At 48.8% G+C, this 18235-nt stretch overlaps 2 protein-coding genes across 6 annotated transcripts; both read left to right on the plus strand.

Moving 5' to 3' along the window:
- The first annotated feature begins 869 nt into the window (after positions 1-869).
- On the plus strand, positions 870-4204 carry STOML2 (stomatin like 2). The gene is made up of 10 exons (XM_055302142.1): positions 870-1007; positions 1250-1387; positions 1891-1990; positions 2129-2187; positions 2279-2380; positions 2522-2656; positions 2810-2954; positions 3058-3137; positions 3381-3509; positions 3928-4204. The coding sequence occupies exons 1-10, from the start codon at positions 963-965 to the stop codon at positions 4063-4065; spliced, it is 1071 nt and encodes a 356-aa protein (XP_055158117.1). The 5' UTR covers positions 870-962; the 3' UTR covers positions 4066-4204.
- A 4487-nt stretch (positions 4205-8691) lies between these two features.
- PIGO (phosphatidylinositol glycan anchor biosynthesis class O) lies at positions 8692-17701 on the plus strand. 5 transcript variants are annotated; one of them, XM_055302028.1, is made up of 11 exons: positions 8692-8748; positions 9497-10036; positions 10656-10799; positions 10987-11110; positions 11429-11588; positions 11796-11975; positions 12232-13753; positions 14296-14502; positions 14713-14927; positions 15524-15594; positions 15743-17701. In XM_055302028.1, the coding sequence occupies exons 2-11, from the start codon at positions 9499-9501 to the stop codon at positions 15870-15872; spliced, it is 3291 nt and encodes a 1096-aa protein (XP_055158003.1). In that variant the 5' UTR covers positions 8692-8748; positions 9497-9498; the 3' UTR covers positions 15873-17701. The 5 variants fall into 5 exon arrangements, with proteins under 5 accessions (XP_055158003.1, XP_055158005.1, XP_055158001.1 ...); XM_055302030.1 differs by having other exon boundaries at positions 8703-10036; positions 12232-13086; positions 13702-13753; XM_055302026.1 differs by having other exon boundaries at positions 8703-8971.
- The last annotated feature ends 534 nt before the right edge of the window (positions 17702-18235 follow it).

Consider the following 18235-nt stretch of genomic DNA (forward strand, 5'->3'; position numbering starts at 1 on the left):
ATGAAGTCTTAGGCAAGGCCTTAATGATTTTTAGGAGCTCTTTTCAGATAATGAGGTGGGGTGGTGGGAAAGATTAAGCCATAAAAGCTGAACGCTGTGAATGTGGACCTGCATTTCTATACTGGTTCTATTGTTAACTGATTTTAGCCCCTCTGAACTTAAGTGTCCTGAGATGTAAAATGAGAGTGATTATGCAAGTCTCTTAAAAGATGTGCCAGAGCATCAGGGATGTGTGCAGAGTGACATGATCCAGAGAAGGCTGAATATAGGGGGCTGTGTGCTGGACTTTATGCAAGGGGACCAGGCCTGATAGACCCTGATTGGAAAGAGGGAGAAAACAAAACAAAACAAAACAAAACAAAACAAAAAGGATAGAGGTAGAAAAAGCTATGGTGCCTTGGGAAAAGAGAGGGAGGGGAAATCTCAGTTCAAGCACCAGGCATTGTTAGGCCCTGGTTACCATGGCAACGGGAATGGGGTCAGTCCCTAGTGGGAGGGCTGGGTACAACACAGCAGGACTACCTGACAATGTCACTATGGTAACCGGGGCAAAGAGTCCGCTCCAATCCCTCGGTCGCTATGGTGACGGGCGTTTACAGGCTCGGAGGAGTAAACTGAGTCTCGGGTGGAGGTAAAGAACTCGGTGGGAGGTGCTTCTGGGCTACTTGCACGTGGAAAATAGCTTCTATGATCGCCATGTCCTGGATCTTGGGCTTGATCAACGGGAACCAGAACAAGTTTCAGCCTCCGGCCTTCGCTAGAAGGTCTGCATATCCAGGGAAATAACTTGATACACACTTTAGCCAAGTAACGCTGATTGGCTGAGGTTGGGGGCGGGGGACACACGGCCGGAAGTACGTCTGGGGGAGTGGAAATACAGGAGGAAAGGCTCCGGTCCCGGCTACTAGAGCGTCCTCTCTGCTCCCCGTCTCGTTGGTTCCGGAGGTCCTTCGGCGTGGGAAATGCTGGCGCGCGCGGCGCGGGGGACTGGGGCCCTTTTGCTGAGGGTGAGTGCGAGGGGAACCTTCACCAAGGGTCGGGCCAGAGATCACCTGGGTGCTTACCTGGGAAGAAGCGGGATTCTAAGTTTGGTGAGAGAACTGGGGTCGGAGGTCATGGTACCCACGTGAATTCCTCTCTGAGAACCCTTTAGGGTCGCGGCTTGGGGAGATGCCCCCCGGATAGGCGCCAAGAGGGGCAGGGTGCCCCGCCTGCCGGGGGTCTCAGCTAATCCTTGTCTTCTCTTTAGGGCTCCACACAGGCCTCTGGTCGTGCTCCGCGTCGCACCTCCTCTGGATTGCCCCGAAACACCGTGGTACTGTTTGTGCCGCAGCAGGAGGCCTGGGTGGTGGAGCGAATGGGCCGATTCCATCGGATCCTGGAGCCTGTGAGAATCTCTTCTGCCCACGGAGGGGCAGCCTGATGCCGAATTGCCTCTTGCCTCTTTTAACCACTCAGGGCCAGCCTGATACTGAATTCCCTCTTGATGTGGGCAGATGGGGTGGGATCTCCTTTGAGCTTGCCCCCATCTTTGGCTTCCAACTCCCCCAGCCAGACCTTGCAAGCCCCAGGCTGAACTTCATACACATGTTACAACTTTCTCCTATTTGCTCTGGCATCCTGCAGGCCCCATTCATGGTATCTCCCGAATCTACTCTCTCAGGTCCACCTGTCTGCTACTCTGGTGGCTCCCATTCCCTTGACTCTCCCCTCCATTCAGTTGTGCAGCCTTGTATGCCTATCCTCTTGGGCTTCCCAACCATTGACACCCCATCTTTCTGCTTTACTTGAAATGTTCCATATGTTGATTCCATACCCACTCCAGGCCTAGCTTGGATCCCAACCCTGCAATCCCCATCCTTCTGAGGACCCCATGACTCCTCTTCCCAGGGCTTGAACATCCTCATCCCTGTGTTAGACCGGATCCGATATGTGCAGAGTCTCAAGGAAATTGTCATCAACGTGCCTGAGCAGTCGGCTGTGACTCTTGGTGAGGGATGCAGGGTGACACGGGTGCTCTGAGGCCATTAGTATTTGGTTGCAGGAGATCCAGAGCCCAGGAGAAAGAGTTGATTGGAAACTGAAGGCCTGATTTTCTTCCTTTTCTCTCCCATTATTGTACCTGTAGACAATGTAACTCTACAAATTGATGGAGTCCTTTATCTACGTATCATGGACCCTTACAAGGTATCTGCTACTTGTTTTATGCCGCTTCTGAGTTGCTTTTCTCACTGAAATCCTACACTCAAGCTTCTTACACTATCCATGCTCTTTTCAGGCAAGCTATGGTGTGGAGGACCCTGAGTATGCTGTCACACAGCTAGCTCAGACGACCATGAGATCAGAGCTCGGCAAACTCTCTCTGGACAAAGTCTTCCGGGTAAGGGGATCTGAGCCAGAGTTAGTGTTGGAAGACACATGCCTCACTCTCTCTGTCCTTTCTAGGAGTCAGAGGCACTTCTTAGTTTAGACCCTTGATGAATGGATTGAAGCCATGGAATTTATACCTCTCTTTCTCCAGGAGCGGGAGTCCCTGAATGCTAGCATTGTGGATGCCATCAATCAGGCTGCTGACTGCTGGGGCATTCGCTGCCTCCGTTATGAGATCAAGGATATCCATGTGCCACCCCGGGTGAAAGAGTCCATGCAGATGCAGGTGGGGGCCAGGGAAGGATGGGGAAGAGGACTTCAGGATGCTCCAGTCTCATGGGGACCTGGACTCCCTTCCCTAACTTGATGGGTACAATTGCAGGTCTGTGTAAGAGTTTACTTTGGCTTCTTGTTGATGGGGCTTGTTGGGGGCTTTTAGGTGGAGGCAGAGAGGCGGAAACGGGCTACAGTTCTAGAGTCTGAGGGGACCCGAGAGTCAGCCATCAACGTGGCAGAGGGGAAGAAGCAGGCGCAGATCCTGGCCTCCGAGGCGGAAAAGGCTGAACAAATAAATCAGGCAGCAGGTCCGCAGAGGGTAGAGACTGAGGGAGAAGCAGGGTTGGTGCTACGACAGGAGCTTTGAGGTACCCTGACTTCATGAGTAAAGCTTTGTCATTTTTCTTCCAGGAGAGGCCAGTGCAGTTTTGGCCAAGGCCAAGGCTAAGGCTGAAGCTATTCGGATCCTGGCTGCAGCTCTGACACAACATGTGAGAGTCCCCCGGGTGGGAGTCGGGGACAGAAATTGACAGTGGAAGAGGTTTTCTCATCTGCCCTTGGGAGAAGTTCTTGTCTTTGGGTTCTGTTGAGCCAGATTACATGATCTCTTGTATTGTGATCTGATCTTCTTTCCCAGGATCTGACTTCTTTTTACTCCTCTTCCACCACCTACTCCCTGCCCCACTCTTCTCCCAAGTCTGTGATCTGTGATTTTATCTCTTCTGTGGCCACAGAATGGAGATGCAGCAGCCTCGCTGACTGTGGCTGAGCAGTATGTCAGTGCGTTCTCCAAACTGGCCAAGGACTCCAACACTATCCTGCTGCCTTCCAACCCCGGTGATGTCACCAGTATGGTGGCTCAGGTTAGAGTGCCCTGGGGATCCAGCACAGAACAGTAATGCCAGAAACTGAGACCCCACCACTACCATCAGCACACACCATAGAGGCCTTCAGAGTGAGGCCTAAACCTCCTGTTAATCTCTGTAGAGAATAAATCTCTAAGAATGAGACACACACACCCCCCCCCACCTTTGGAGATAGGGGAGCTCAGTTCTTGAGATGTCCTTTTTTGGGCAGATACATGTACCAGTATTCTGAGGGTGACCCCGCCCTGATAGTTTATAAGATTTCTAGAATCAACTCTAAAGTTTAAGTCTTGAGAGAGAAAAAAGGAAGAACAACCTTATTGGCTTCAGTTCCACTTTGTTTTTAGGCATTGGTGGGTTGGGCTATCCTTTCTGCCATGTGTCCTCATGGCTCTCTCTCTGTCCGTCTTCTTAGGCCATGGGTGTGTATGGGGCCCTCACCAAAGCCCCAGTGCCAGGGGCCCAGGACTCAGTCTCCAGTGGGAGCAGCAGAGATGTCCAGGGCACAGATGCAAGTCTTGATGAGGAATTTGATCGAGTCAAACTGAGTTAACGGAGCTGGGCTTGGCCAGGGAGGCTGAGGACAAGAAAACAACACTCCCAGACTCTGGCACTAGCTTCCCTGCCAAGATTTGTTATTTTTTTATTTGAACTTTAATCATGTAATAAACTTGCCAGTGGCAAATTAAAAACTGTCCTCTTTGATTGGGGAATGAAGTTGGGAAAGTCACCAGTGTTTTCCTTGGATGTCCACTTCCATCCTCCAGTCCCCTCAGTACTTGGAAGTTGATTCCCCCACGAGTAAGAATGAACCTTGTGTAAATGAGATCATCCTTTCTGTCTTCAGGAGAAGTTTTGGGATAGGGTGGAAGGATTAAGCCACAGATCTAAGCTGCCAGCTGGGGAGTGTAGTTCCCCCTCCTGCTAAGTATGGGGATGTGAATTTAGCAGGTGTTTGGAGGGATTGGTTTTAAGTAAGCTCCATGCCCAATGTGGGACTTGAACTCACAAGCAGAAGATAAAAAATCACTTGTTGAGGGAGGCTAGATGGCTCAGTTGGTTAAGCATCTGCCTTCGGCTGAGATGATCCTGGGGTCCTTCTCCCTCTCCACCTGTCCCTCCCCCTGCTCGAACTCTCAAATAAAATCTTAAAAAAAAAAAAAAAAAGTCACCTGCTCTGAGCCATCCAGGAGCCCCTGGGGGGATTTCTTATGGGTGACAGAAAGGGTTTTCAGGGACTGAAGACATTTATTCCTTCAAAAATGTCAATGATGTCTACCATGTGTCAAGCTCAGTTCTAGATGTAGGTTACAAAAGCAATTTAGAACCTGCTTTCACAGACTATCAAGTTGGGCAGGGAAGACAGACAGAGGGAAAGTGATAAGTGCTAGGATGAGAGAAAGTTTTGATTGAGGGATCCCGGAGGGAGGAGCATGTCAGTTTGTGGGCAGCAAGGTGGCCAACTCTGCCATTGAGCTCGTGCTGGAAAAATTCCTGCCTTTGCCAGGCTAGAGTTTGGGACTAGAATATACAAAGGCCTACAGTTCCAGAGAAGTTGGAACATTCAGAGTTTGGTGAAGCTGAAGGGTGGGTTATAGTTACACACTCCGATGGCAAGGTCTACATCACAGGGAGAGGAGTACTGAGGAGTTTGGACTTTAGCCTTAGGGTAGTGAGGGATCTGTGAAGGGTTTTTTCCCTCTTACCATGAATTCTTTTAGGTAGATTAAGGTTTTAGTATATGTGTTGCCAAAGTGAGGGGAAGATTAAGGTTTTAGATATAGCTGTCCTGTTGCAATGTGGACAGGGTATTTGAAGGAGAAATGGGAGGCTGAAGGACTGTCAGAAGGTGGCCTCTACAATCCTGAGGGGGGGGGCACGCCTGGGTAGCTCAGTGGTTGAGTATCTGCCTTTGGCTCAGGGCATGATCCCGTGGTCAGGTATCCAGTCCTGCACTGAGCTCCCTGAGAGGAGCCTGCTTCTCTCCCTCTGCCTGTGTCTCTGCCTTTCTCTGTTTCTCATGAATAAATAAATAAAATCTTAAAAAAAAAACATGGGATAGCCCGGGTGGCTCAGCGGTTTAGCACTTTCTTCATCCCAGGGCCTGATCCTGGAGACCCAGGATCAAGTCCCACGTCGGGCTCCCTGCATAGAGCCTGCTTCTCCCTCTGCCTGTATCTCTGCCTCTCTCTCTGTCTCTCATGAATAAATAAAATTTTTTAAAAAAATATTTTTTTTAAAGTTAAAAAAAAAGGGGATCCCTGGGTGGCTCAGGGGTTTAGTGCCTGCCTTTGGCCCAGGGCGTGATCCTGGACTCTCGGGATCGAGTCCCAAGTCAGGCTCCCGGCATGGAGCCTGCTTCTCCCTCTTCCTGTGTCTCTGCCTCTGTCTATGTCTATAATAAATAAATAAATAAATAAATAAATAAACAAATAAACAAATAGATAAATAAATAAATAACTCTTAAAAAAAAAGTTAAAAAAAAATAAAAAAACTATCCTGAGGGGGTGATGAGGCCTGAACCGTAGTAAGGAACCATTAGGATGGATGTGGAAGGATGATATTTTTCAAAATATATCTGATTTAAAATTTATTCATGTATCCATATGATAACTATTGAACCCCAAATACTTGTCAGGCATTGAGGATATAGTAATGAAGAACTAAATTCCCTGTTCTCAATGAATTTAAGGTTTCTTTTCTTTCAAGATTTTATTTTTATTTTATTTTTTTAAGATTTTCTTTTAAGTAATGTCTACACCCAAACTGGGGTTCAAACTCCAAACCATGAGATCAAGTCACACGCTCTACTGACTGGGTCAGTCAGGTACGCCTCAATGAGTTTTAAGTAATGTTTGGAAGGGACAAACCATTAATAAGATGTTTAGTATTTCACATGCAGGTTAGTTGTGCTGTAGAAGAAATTAAAGGAAGGAAGGGAGGTGGGGAGTTGGGGAGGGGACTGTAATCTGTAACATTAAGTAGAGAGTTCCAGGAAGCCTCTAGATGTTACATTTGAGCTTAGATATGGAGATGAAGGGAAGACCCATTTGGGCACCTGGGAGTAAAGCTGACTAGAAGTACCCCTGGGTGCCTCAGTTGGTTAAGCATCTGCCCATCTGCCCTCAGCTGAGGGTCATGATCCCAGGGTCTTAGAATGGAGCCCCACATCAGGCTCCCTGTTGGTGGGGAGCCTGATTTTCCCTCTGCCCCCCACCCCATGTGCTCACTTGCACTCTCTCTCTCTCTCTCACAAATGAATAAAAAAATCCTAAGCAAGCTAGCTAGCTAGCCGACTGGAGATTCTAAATGCAGCGGCCTTGAGGTCATTATAAATGGGAGAGCAAAGAAGCTACAGTAGTTGGAACAGAGTCAAGAAAGCAAAGAAGTGGCAGCTAGATAAATCAGAGGGAAGCCTAGAACTGGTGTATAGATTTGTAGGGCTATGTAGGACTACTACAAGAGCTTGGGCTTTACTGTGAAATGTGAGACCAATGGTGAGGGGTTTGGTTTGGTTTTGTTTTGCTTTTAATAGCTTTAGTGAGATATAATTCACATACAATACAATTCACCCATTTAAAATGTAAATTCAGTAATTTGTAGCATATTCAGGTTTGTTCAACCAGCACAATGTTAGAACATTTTCATCATCTGTCCTCCATCCCTCCCCACCACCAAAACTTGGTGCCCATTAGCAGTCACTCCTCTTTCCCCAGGCCTAGGAAACCACTAACGTACTGTCTCTATAGCTTTATGTATTCATGTAAATGGAATAATATAAAATGCTGTTTTGTGATTGGCTTCTTTCACTCAATATTTTTAAGGTTCATTCATGTAATAGCATGTAGTAATGAAGTACATTACTTTTTATGGCCAATAATATTCTACTGTATGATATGCCATATTTTGTTTATCAGTGAAGGCATTCGGGTTGTGCTGCTATGAACTGTCATGTGCAAGTTTTTGTGTGGACATATGCTTTTCATTTCTCTAAGATATATGTCTAGGAGTGGAATTGCTGGGGCATGTGGTAACTCTATATTTAACCTTTTGAGGAACTGCCAGACTATTTTGCAAAGCACCATTTTACAATCCCAAAAGCAGTGTATGAGTGTTCAAATTTCTCCATATCCATGCCAATACTTGTTATTTGTCTTTTCTATTATGGCCATCCTAGTGAATAAAGTGGTATTTCTAGTATTCCCCTGATGGCTAATGATGTTGAGCATCTTTTCCTGTGTTAACTGGTCATGTGTATATTTCTTTGGAGAAATGTCCATTCAGATCCTTTGCCTATTTTACTTTAAATATGTTTTTGTTTTAAAGTTCTATTTATTTAAATAATCTCTACACCCAACATGGCTCAAACAACCCTGAGATCAAAAGTCATATGCTCTTCCGACTGAGCCAGTCAGGCGCCCCTCCTTTGCCCATTTAAAATTTTATTATTATTTTTTAAGATTTGATTTATTTATTCATGAGAGACACACAGAGAGAGAGACAGGTAGACATAGGCAGAGGGAGAAGCAGGCTTCCCCCAAGGAGCCGGATGCGGGACTCCATCCCAGGACCCCGGGAGCAAGACCTGAGCCAAAAGCAGACGCTCAACTACTAAGCCACTCAGGTGCCCCATTATTATTTTTTTAAAGTAAGCCCTATGCCCAATGTGGGGCTTGAATTCATGACCCCAAAATTAAGAGTTGCATGCTCTACCAGCTGAGCCAGCCACGTGCCCCACCTTTGCCCATTTTTAAATTGGATTATTTTTTAAATCACTGAGTTGGAAGATCTGGTGAAAGACATGAAGAGGAGGAATAATAAAATCTATCAGTTGGTGTCAGCTAAGCAAAAAGGAGAAAGTAAATATTATTTATCCCTATTTTACAGATGAGTTAAGCTCCATAACGCCAGTGAGTGGCAGAGTTAGGATTCAAGCTAAGTTTGATTCCAAAAGGCCAACTCTTAGTCTTAACCAAGAATGACCAATGCTTCTCTGAGCTCTTCTAGCTTGCTTCCCTGCCCCTAATTCTCCTAAACCATGATCCCATCAAATTGCGTCTGTGGCCAGCGCTGCGCTCCTTGGCGAACTTCTTCGGAGGCGCCGGCAGATGGCGATAGGGCGCCGGCAGATGGCGATGGGGCGGGGGGTGGCCCTTCGGGCCGCTCTGTCCCGCGCGTGCTTATCTGTGGTGTCCGTGTGCAGGCGTCGCCGCCGCGCTTCCGGGCGCCGTTCAAGGTGAGCCAGGGTCTCCGAGGAGCTGCTCGCACTCCGTACTCTTAAGTCCCCTTTCCGGAAGGGACCCATACCCCGCAGCTCGCAGCCTAGCGTGCCAAGTGCCCAAGCCCGGGTGCCCAGGAGAAGGCCAGGTAGCCACCAGAGGAAGCAGAGCCGTGGGACGTGTGGGTCCCGGCGAGGCCCAACCGCCTCTAGACCCTGCGAGTGGGCTTTGCTGCGCGGGGTAGGTCGCGACTTTGATCTCCTGGCGAGCCTGGCCATCCGGAAGCGGAGCGTGACTCCTCCCCTTGGTCCTCTTGGCCCCCACCAGGCGGCGCCGTCAGTCCAGCCCGGGTTCCCCGGTGCCTGCGAGCCCTGGCCACCCCAGGGGTATTGTATTGAGATCGGCCAGGGAGAAGCTGTCAGAGAGCATTCTACACTAGGAACAAGTTTCCCTGGAGAACTGTGCTTTTCATTATTAGAATCTCCTGGAGTACCTGTGCAAATCTCTATGCTCCCTCCCCAAAGATCCTGATTAAGTAGATCTGGGGTTGCGCCTGGAAATCAGCATTTTAAACAGCTGCTCCAGGTTGATGCCCATAGTCTGCGGACTTCACCTTCAGAAACACTGATATAACTGGTGGAGAGGAACGTTCCATTGGGCTGGCGAAGGGGCTGTTTATCTTCCGGAAAGCTTCCAAGAGGAAGTGATTCTAGCTCGGCTTTGTATTGAGGGATAAGAATATCCATTGGTTCTTTACCCCCACAGTGATGAATTCCCTCCCTGCTACCAGCAGGATGCAGAAGATCTCAGTGCTGCTCTTCCTGGCCTGGGTCAGCTTCCTCTTCTACGCCGGCATTGCCCTCTTCACCAGTGGCTTCCTGCTCACTCGTTTGGAACTCACCAACCATAGCAGCTGCCAAGAGCCCCCAGGCCCTGGGTCCCTGCCATGGGGGAGCCAAGGGAAGCCTGGGGCCTGCTGGATGGCTTCTAGATTCTCTCGGCTTGTGTTGGTGCTGGTAGATGCTCTGCGATTTGACTTTGCCCAGCCCCAGCCCTCACACGGTCCTGGAGAGCCTCCTGTCTCTCTGCCTTTCCTGGGCAAACTGAACTCCTTGCAAAGAATCCTGGAGATTCAGCCCCACCATGCCAGACTCTACCAATCTAAGGCTGATCCCCCCACTACCACCATGCAGCGCCTCAAGGCCCTCACCACAGGCTCACTGCCTACCTTTATCGATGCTGGCAGTAACTTTGCCAGCTATGCCATAGTGGAAGACAATCTCATTAAACAGCTCACCAATGCAGGTTAGTTTGGGCCTCTTTGGAGGTCAGGAATACCTTAGCATATTTTCTCTTTAGAAGTCAGAGAGCCAGAACTTTGGGTGCCCAGCTGCATGCTGGACTATGCTGTGGGAGGACAGGGGAAGAGAAAAAGACCAGGGCCCTGCCTTGAGCAAGTGCAGGTGTGGGCTTTGTCATTCTGGAGTTTCTAATATGCATGGAGTGTTGATTTTTACATTTGGGGAGCTCTCAGTAAGGGGCAATAGAGCAATGAAGAGGAGAAGATGTGAGTCTGGTATCCTCACAAGTGTGGAGGAGAGAGCAGAGGATCCACACCCTGTCTACTCACTGACTTGGAAAAAAGTAACATATACCCAGGAAGAACAGAGTAGCAAAGATAGCCAGGGACTGAGAACTAGCAGAGCCTCTTGTAGAAACAAGAAGTCTGGTTATTGGGAAGAGTAGGTTATCAGGGAAAGCGTCCTGGCAGAAAATTTTAGGCCTTGAAGGATAAAGAATTGCTGGATGGAATTGCTGTGCCTTAGAGTGCATGTTGGAGATTTCTGAGAAGTCTTTAAAGGGCCTCCTCTTTTTCCCTGCTTTGACTCCTGCTCAGGCTCTGACCAGTCTCATGTCCCTGCAGGAAGGCACGTGGTCTTCATGGGAGATGATACCTGGAAAGATCTTTTTCCTGGAGCTTTCTCCCAAGCTTTCTTCTTCCCATCCTTCAATGTCAGAGACCTGCACACCGTGGACAATGGCATCCTGGAACATCTCTATCCAACCAGTGAGCACGGGGCCAGAGGCAGTCCCGACTAAGACTGGGAGCTGAGGGCTGCTTCAGGTCACAAATTCTGAGCCTCCCATGGGTGCAATGGCCTGGGCTTGTGTCCCTTCACTAAGCGTTAGAGCTGAGCCAGGGTTGAGGAGTGGGCCTTAGTCCCCTACTGTGCTCAGCGTTCTTCCTTTCGCAGTGGACGGTGGTGAATGGGATGTACTGATTGCTCACTTCCTGGGTGTGGATCACTGTGGCCACAAGTATGGCCCTCACCACCCTGAAATGGCCAAGAAGCTTAGCCAGATGGACCAGGTGATCCAGTGAGTGTGGGATATTGGCTGGGCGAGTGGGTTTGTGTCTGAGAATCTTAGGATATATTGGCCCAAAAGAAAAAGTCTTTATCTTGGAGCCTTTTTCCTTGCTGAATTCTGTCTTTTCTAGGCCTTTTTCTGCAACTAGGGGCCTCATCCATCTTGAGTAACTCAGCATGTGGCTTTGGGCAGTAGGGTCATGACTGTAGAGGTATCTCTTTGCCAAATATCTAGGCCCTCCTAATGGAAGTTATGGCTGGGGGTAAATGGCTCTCCCAGGAAAATCTTTATCCGTTCCTACCTCCTGACCTATTTCTTGGCCGTTAGGGGACTTATGGAACGTCTGGAGAATGACACACTATTGGTCGTGATTGGGGACCACGGGATGACCATAACTGGGGACCACGGAGGGGACAGTGACCTGGAGATCTCAGCTGCACTTTTTCTGTACAGTCCCAAAGCCCTCTTCCCCCGTGTCCCGCCAAAGGTGAGGCCTGGGTGTGCTTTGTCTGGTCTCTTGGTATTCAGCCGAATCACGATCACAGCATTCTTGTGGATCCCTCCATTTTAGGCCCCCAAATTCATGACTATGGGCATCCCCCACTCAATTCCTACCTAGGTCCCCATGTCTTCCATTCCAAATCCTGACCTCAGCTCTGTGGTGAACCCATTGGCTCCTCTCCTTTTCCTCTAGGAGCCGGAGATACTTCCTCAAATCAGCCTTGTGCCTACGCTGGCCCTGTTGCTGGGCCTGCCCATTCCATTTGGAAACATTGGGGAAGTGATGGCTGAGCTGTTTGCAGAGGCTGAAGACTCTCAGCCTCACTCCTCCGCTCTGGCCCAAGCCTCAGCTCTCCATCTGAATGCCCAGCAGGTAGGTGATGGGCTGTGCTTCCAGGTGACAGAGCTAGGGTGGGCATAGGAGAAGCGTAATGATCACTCCATTGTTTGTTCACTCTTAGTCCCACTTTCCATAGCCATGTCCTCCTTCCAGTATCCCTCCCTTCACCCCTGTCCTGGACAGAGTTTAGGTCCCTGATTTCTGGATTCCCCTCTTGGTAACACCTATCCTTGCCTCTGTCCTGGTTTATATCTGATGTGTTCTCTTGGTCTCTAACCATTTTTGCCAGGTATCCCGGTTTCTTCACACCTACTCAGCTGCTGCTCAGGACCTTCAAGTGAAGGAGCTTCATCAGCTTCAGAACCTTTTCTCCAAGGCCTCTGCTGACTACCAGCAGCTTCTCCAGAGTCCCCAGGGGGCTGAGGCAGCACTACAGACTGTGATCACTGAGCTGCAGCAGTTCCTGCGGGGAGTTCGGGCTATGTGCATTGAGTCTTGGGCTCGTTTCTCTCTGGGTCGCATGGCCGGGGGTGCCGCTCTCCTGGCTGCTGCCTGCTTTCTTTGTCTGCTGGTATCCCAGTGGGCAGCATACCCAGGCTTCCACCCCCTCCTCCTAACACCCATGGCCTGTGGTCTGGCTGGTACCATAGTGTGTGCTGGTCTCCTGGCAACTACTGGGCTGAAGCTGGATCCAGTGGTTCTAGGGGCCGTGGCTGCAGTGGGCTCACTCCTGCCTTTTCTGTGGAAAGCCTGGGCTGGCTGGGGGTCCAAGAGGCCCCTGGCAGCCCTGTTTCCCATCCCTGGGCCCGTCCTGTTATTCCTGCTTATTCGTTTTGCTGCTTTCTTCTCTGATAGCTTTGTTGTAGCTGAGGCCAGGGCCACCCCCTTCCTTTTGGGCTCACTCATCTTGCTCCTGGTTGCCCAACTTCACTGGGAGGGCAAGCTGCTGCCACCTAAGCTTCTCACAATACCCCGCCTTTACTTTTCAGCCTCGACAGGCCAGCCACGGCACAGTGGCACACATGCCCTAGGACTTGGAGTTGGGTTGCTTTTATGTATAAGGCTAGCTGGGCTTTTTCATCGCTGCCCTGAAGAGACACCTGCTTGCCATTCCTCTCCCTGGCTGAGTCCCTTGGCATCCATGGTGGGTGGTCGAGCCAAGAATTTGTGGTATGGAGCTTGTGTGGGGGCTTTGGTAGCCCTATTAGCTGCTGTGCGCCTGTGGCTTCGCCGCTATAGCAATCTCAAGAGTCCTGAGCCCTCTGTGCTGTTTGTGCGCTGGGGGCTGCCCCTCATGGTACTGGGCACTGCTGCCTACTGGGCACTGGCATCAGGGGCAGATGAAGCGCCCCCACGTCTCCGGGCCTTGGTTGCTGGGGCATCAGTTGTGCTACCTAGGGCTGTGGCAGGCTTGGCCGCTTCAGGGCTCATGCTGCTGCTCTGGAGGCCTGTGACAGTGCTAGTGAAGGCTACGACAGGTACTCCCAGGACCAGGACTGTCCTTACTCCCTTCTCAGGCCCCCCCACTTCTCAGGCTGACCTGGATTATGTGGTTCCTCAAATCTACCGACATATGCAGGAGGAGTTCCGAGGCCGTCTAGAGAGGACCAAATCCCAAGGTCCCCTGACTGTGGCAGCCTATCAGTTGGGGAGTGTCTACTCAGCTGCTATGGTCACGGCTCTCACCCTCTTGGCCTTCCCGCTTCTACTATTGCATGCAGAGCGCATTAGCCTTGTGTTCCTGCTTCTGTTTCTGCAGAGCTTCCTGCTCCTGCATCTGCTTGCTGCTGGGATACCCATCACCACCCCTGGTAAATACATTTCTCAGCCCTGATTCATCCAAGGACAGTAATGATGTGACTTTGGCCCTTCTTGTCTTCAGGGAAGTGTTGCTCCTCAGATTCTTCACAGTTGGGAGGGTCTTCCTGATGTCCTCTTACCTTGCTATAGCCAAGCAAATTGATCCTTGCCACTGGCTCTTAAGGCCAGCAAGGTTCACAACGGAGGGAGACAGGAATACTCCAAGACTCATTTCTTATGGAAATGCTGCATCTTCATGAGTGCATTTCCTGATTTTCCAGTGATGGGAGTGGTGAATTATGAGTATGTAATGTCATAATGAGCTGTAGGTATATGAGATGGAGCACAGTTCAGATTAGAGAAATGGAGGCTTAGTGCCAAAGAGGGAATTAGAATAGCAGAGTGTTGAATGTAAGGAGGTTGGGGTGATGGGCATGTGTGTGTATGCAACATTGAGGTAGTAGGAGTATATGACCATGAAGCAGTAGGCTATGTCTGGATTAGGGAATGGGATATGACTGTGAAGTATCTTTCTCCGCTCTCCCACCCCCAGGTCCTTTTACTGTTCCATGGCAGGCAGTCTCTGCTTGGGCCCTCATGGCCACACAGACCTTCTACTCCTTGGGCCATCAGCCTGTCTTTCCGGCCATTCATTGGCACGCAGCCTTCGTGGGATTCCCAGAGGGTCATGGGTCCTCCACCTGGCTGCCTGCTCTGCTGGTGGGAGCCAACACCTTTGCCTCCCATCTCCTCTTTGCAGGTACCTTATTCCTCCCCTGCTTCCATTGTTTACTCTTTCTGGAAGGAGAGGAAACTCCTGGATTTGAGTGGGGAGATGTGGTTTTGTTGGCCCTTTGGCACCCCGTAGCCAATGCTAATTGGTGCCTCAGTCAAGTAGGTTGGTTGGGAGCCAGGGTGGCCTGGTTCCTAGGTCCTCCACTGATTCTAGCCCTGCCTTTCTCTGAGGCAGTAGGTTGCCCTTTGCTTCTGCTCTGGCCCTTCCTCTGTGAGAGTCAAGGGGCCCGGAAGAGGTGGCAACCCCTAGGGAATGAAGCTGAAGCCAGAGTCAGGCCTGAGGAGGAGGAGGAGCCACGGATGGAGATGCGGCTCCGGGATGCACCTCATCACTTCAATGCAGCACTGCTACAGCTGGGCCTCAAGTACCTCTTTGTCCTTGGTATTCAGGTGGGTGAGTTAGTGACCTTTTCTCATGATCACATTCCTTCTTTTATACTTTGCTAACCCAACCTCCCACCCCCTCTAGGAGAGAGCCTTGACTGAAATACAGATAAGCAAAATGGTTGCCCAACGCTGTGGCCTCAAGGGGCTGTATTGAAACTTGAACCTGGGTCTCCATAATCCTATCTTGGACTGTTACCTCTCTACAAGCTAGATCCGGACCCTGCTGGTTGCATTTGGGGATTCCTCCTTTAGTGGACAGACTGGAAAAACTGAGGTGATAGACAGGATTCTTTCCCAGGCTATGGTCATGGATCGTCCTTCTCTTCAGAGGCAGGAGGTGTGACTCTGACATCTTCCTCCATCCTGGGAGGCAGAGCCTGAGTGTAATCAACACAGATGGATAGTGCTTGACCAAGGTCACACAGTGAATCATGGTGGGGCCAGGAAAAAAATTAGTTCTCCTAACTCCTCACCCAGGTTTCTTTCCACTGACATGTACTACTTTCCTACTCCTCCCTTCTACACAGGGGCCTACAGCAACTCTCCCTTTGACCTGTTTCCTCCTCCCCAAGTAACTTGACCTTTCCTGTCCTCCCTAGATTCTGGCCTGTGCCTTGGCAGCCTCCATCCTCCGCAGGCATCTCATGGTCTGGAAAGTGTTTGCCCCCAAGTGAGTGGGTTTGCTTGAGAAGTATTGGTGTTGGGGAGGGGGAAGCTTGGAGGTAAGAATAAACATCAGGGTGGGCAGGTTTTGTCTCATCAGGGAAAAGGTTCTCAACCTACTCTGTCCCCTGAGAATTCTCCACGTTTCTTTACAGGTTCATTTTTGAAGCCATGGGTTTTATTGTGAGCAGCGTGGGACTTTTCCTGGGCATAGCTTTGGTGATGCGAGTGGATGGTGCTGTGAGCTCCTGGTTCAGACAGCTAATTCTGGCCCAGCAGAGGTAGCCTAGGCTGCAAATGCTGGCTTGTGGCCACAGGGAGAGCTGGAGAACAATCTAGCCTGGTCTATATAGGTGCTGGATCATCTGCAAGAGAGGCTTAGTCACACTTCTGACCACCATGCAGCCAAGAGCTACTGACATCTGGGACTTCATTATTTTATAATTCAAAATCATAGTGGGGCCTGCTCCCTAACTCCTGCTTTGGAGGGTAGCCTCCAAAGGAGAATAAAATAATAATGTAAATATGTGTTTCTGAGAGGTGGGGGAGCCCCCACTGTCCTACAGGGACTGAGGAGGGTTACTCTCCCCTCCCACAAAGCACAGATGACACCAGCCATCTTATGCAGACCTAGCTACACCTGAAAACCTTTGGGAAGTTGTTAAAGTTGTCTGAATTCGTTTCCCCTACTTCTTCTCAAATCATTCTTGTTATCCCACCTGCGTTTTTTTTTTTTTTTTTTTTTTTTTGCCATGTAACATATTTTATTAAATTCTTATGCTTTGGCTGATAGTAGAGATGGCTGGAAAGACAAGCCCAGGCTCATGGAGTACACAGACTCACTGTCTAAAACCCCAAACAGTGCTGTATTCCCTCCTCTATTGGGTTCTTTCACTCCAGGACACCCTTTGCCCTTCACTTCTGTGGAGGCCACCCTAGTTTTCCAACCTTTGCTGTTCATTTATGAGACCTCATTGCCCGTCTTACATAGCATTGCATCTTGTCCCATTGATTATTCATGATTTGAAGCCACAAGTATAAATCTAATGCATGTCTCTTGTGTTCTCCATCTACTGTGTCACATTGAAGTGCTGCCATGAAATTCTCATGAAAATGTCCATCAAAGGAATGTATTGGGGGAGGCTCTGCAAAGGGTCAGGCCTGGTATTTGATGTTTGAGAATGCCCAGGACAAGAGGAGATGAAACAACTGAAAGAGAACAGATGGCAAATTGGAGAATAGCACTTTTACTTGGCAGAAAGAAGTCAGGCTGAGTAGTAGTGATTATGAAGGAAAGATGTTCACTGCTATGGTAGCTAAAGGAAGAGTTGGAATTATTAATGGCTAAGGGTCTCTAGGGCTACAGAGGCCACAGGGAAAGATGATGAGATGTGTATACTGTTTCAGGCAGTTAGAGGATTGGACATTGTTATCCCTGGCAGGAATAGGTTTCATAACACGAGAGAAGTTAGGCCCCAACCAAGACTGAAAGATTAGAACAAAGTCCCTTTGCCTCCTTCAGTCTGGCAGACATCATTCCCAAGCATCATTTAATAAGCACACTACCTCTGTGAGAAGAAAAGACACTTTCCCATTCCTAGGACCCAGGGGAAGGATTTCAGACTCCAGTCCCTCACCTTGTCTTAGGTTCCACCCCCTTCTTTTTCTTTTTGTCAGAGTGCCTCCTCTGGAGCCTACGGGAAATCTGCGGATCTGCCAGCCATTGGCTATTTCCTTTTCTTCTGGTCTAACTATAAGATCCTTTTACAGAAAGATATATTATTAAAAATTCTTATCCCTGCCTCTTCCTTGATATCAAAGTGCCCTTTCCACACTAACTTATTTTTTTTAAAGCTTTATTGGGGTAAATTCACCAGAAAATTCAGCCATTTAAAGTGTATAATTTAATAATTTTTGGTATATTCTCAGAGTTGTACAATTGTCACCACAGTCAATTTCAGAACATTTTCATCACCCCTGAAAGAAATTATCAGTACGTTTTCCTATCACCCTCCAGTCCTCCCCACCTCCAATCCCTAACCTTAGGTAACCACTAATCTGCTTTCTGACTGTATTTTCTATTCTGAACATTTTATATAAATAGAATCCTACAATATGTGTCCTTTTCTGTCTGGCTTCTTTCACTCAGGCTAGTGTTTTCAAGGTTCATCCATGTTGCGTTATGCATATTTCTTTTTTATGGCCAAATATTCCATTATATGGACATATCACATTTTGTTCATCCATTGATGGCCATCTGGGTCCTTTGTACCTTTTTTTTTTTCCTTTGTACCTTTTGATTTTTACCAATGCTGCTATGAACATCAATGTACAAGTTTTGTTTGGGTATGTTTTCATTTATTTTTGGCTTATACCTAGTGGTATATTGTGTAATTACTAGGTCATATGGTACATTTATGTTAACTTTTTGAGGAACTGCCAGTTTGTTTTCCAAGGCTGCTGCAGCATTTAATATTCTCATCATTGGTGTCTGAGGGTACTAATTTCTACATATCCATGCCTCTACTTGAAACCATTTATTTTTGATTCTGACCATCCTAGTGGGTATGAAGTGGTATCTCATTGTGGTTTCGGTTTGCGTGTCCTTGATGACTAAAAATATTGAGCATTTTTCTTTTGCTTATTGA

This window comes from Nyctereutes procyonoides, unplaced genomic scaffold (assembly GCF_905146905.1).
Source record: "Nyctereutes procyonoides isolate TBG_1078 unplaced genomic scaffold, NYPRO_anot_genome, whole genome shotgun sequence".
Taxonomy (NCBI): Eukaryota; Metazoa; Chordata; class Mammalia; order Carnivora; family Canidae; genus Nyctereutes; species Nyctereutes procyonoides.

Coding starts and splice junctions, on each gene's coding strand:
- STOML2 (XM_055302142.1), top strand. CDS start 963: ATGCTGGCGCGCGCGGCGCGGGGGACTGGGGCCCTTTTGCTGAGG. Junction 1,991..2,128: donor GCAGTCGGCTGTGACTCTTG/GTGAGGGATGCA, acceptor TTGTACCTGTAG/ACAATGTAACTCTACAAATT. Junction 2,188..2,278: donor GTATCATGGACCCTTACAAG/GTATCTGCTACT, acceptor TGCTCTTTTCAG/GCAAGCTATGGTGTGGAGGA.
- PIGO (XM_055302028.1), top strand. CDS start 9,499: ATGAATTCCCTCCCTGCTACCAGCAGGATGCAGAAGATCTCAGTGCTG. Junction 10,037..10,655: donor TAAACAGCTCACCAATGCAG/GTTAGTTTGGGC, acceptor ATGTCCCTGCAG/GAAGGCACGTGGTCTTCATG. Junction 14,503..14,712: donor CTCCCATCTCCTCTTTGCAG/GTACCTTATTCC, acceptor TCTCTGAGGCAG/TAGGTTGCCCTTTGCTTCTG.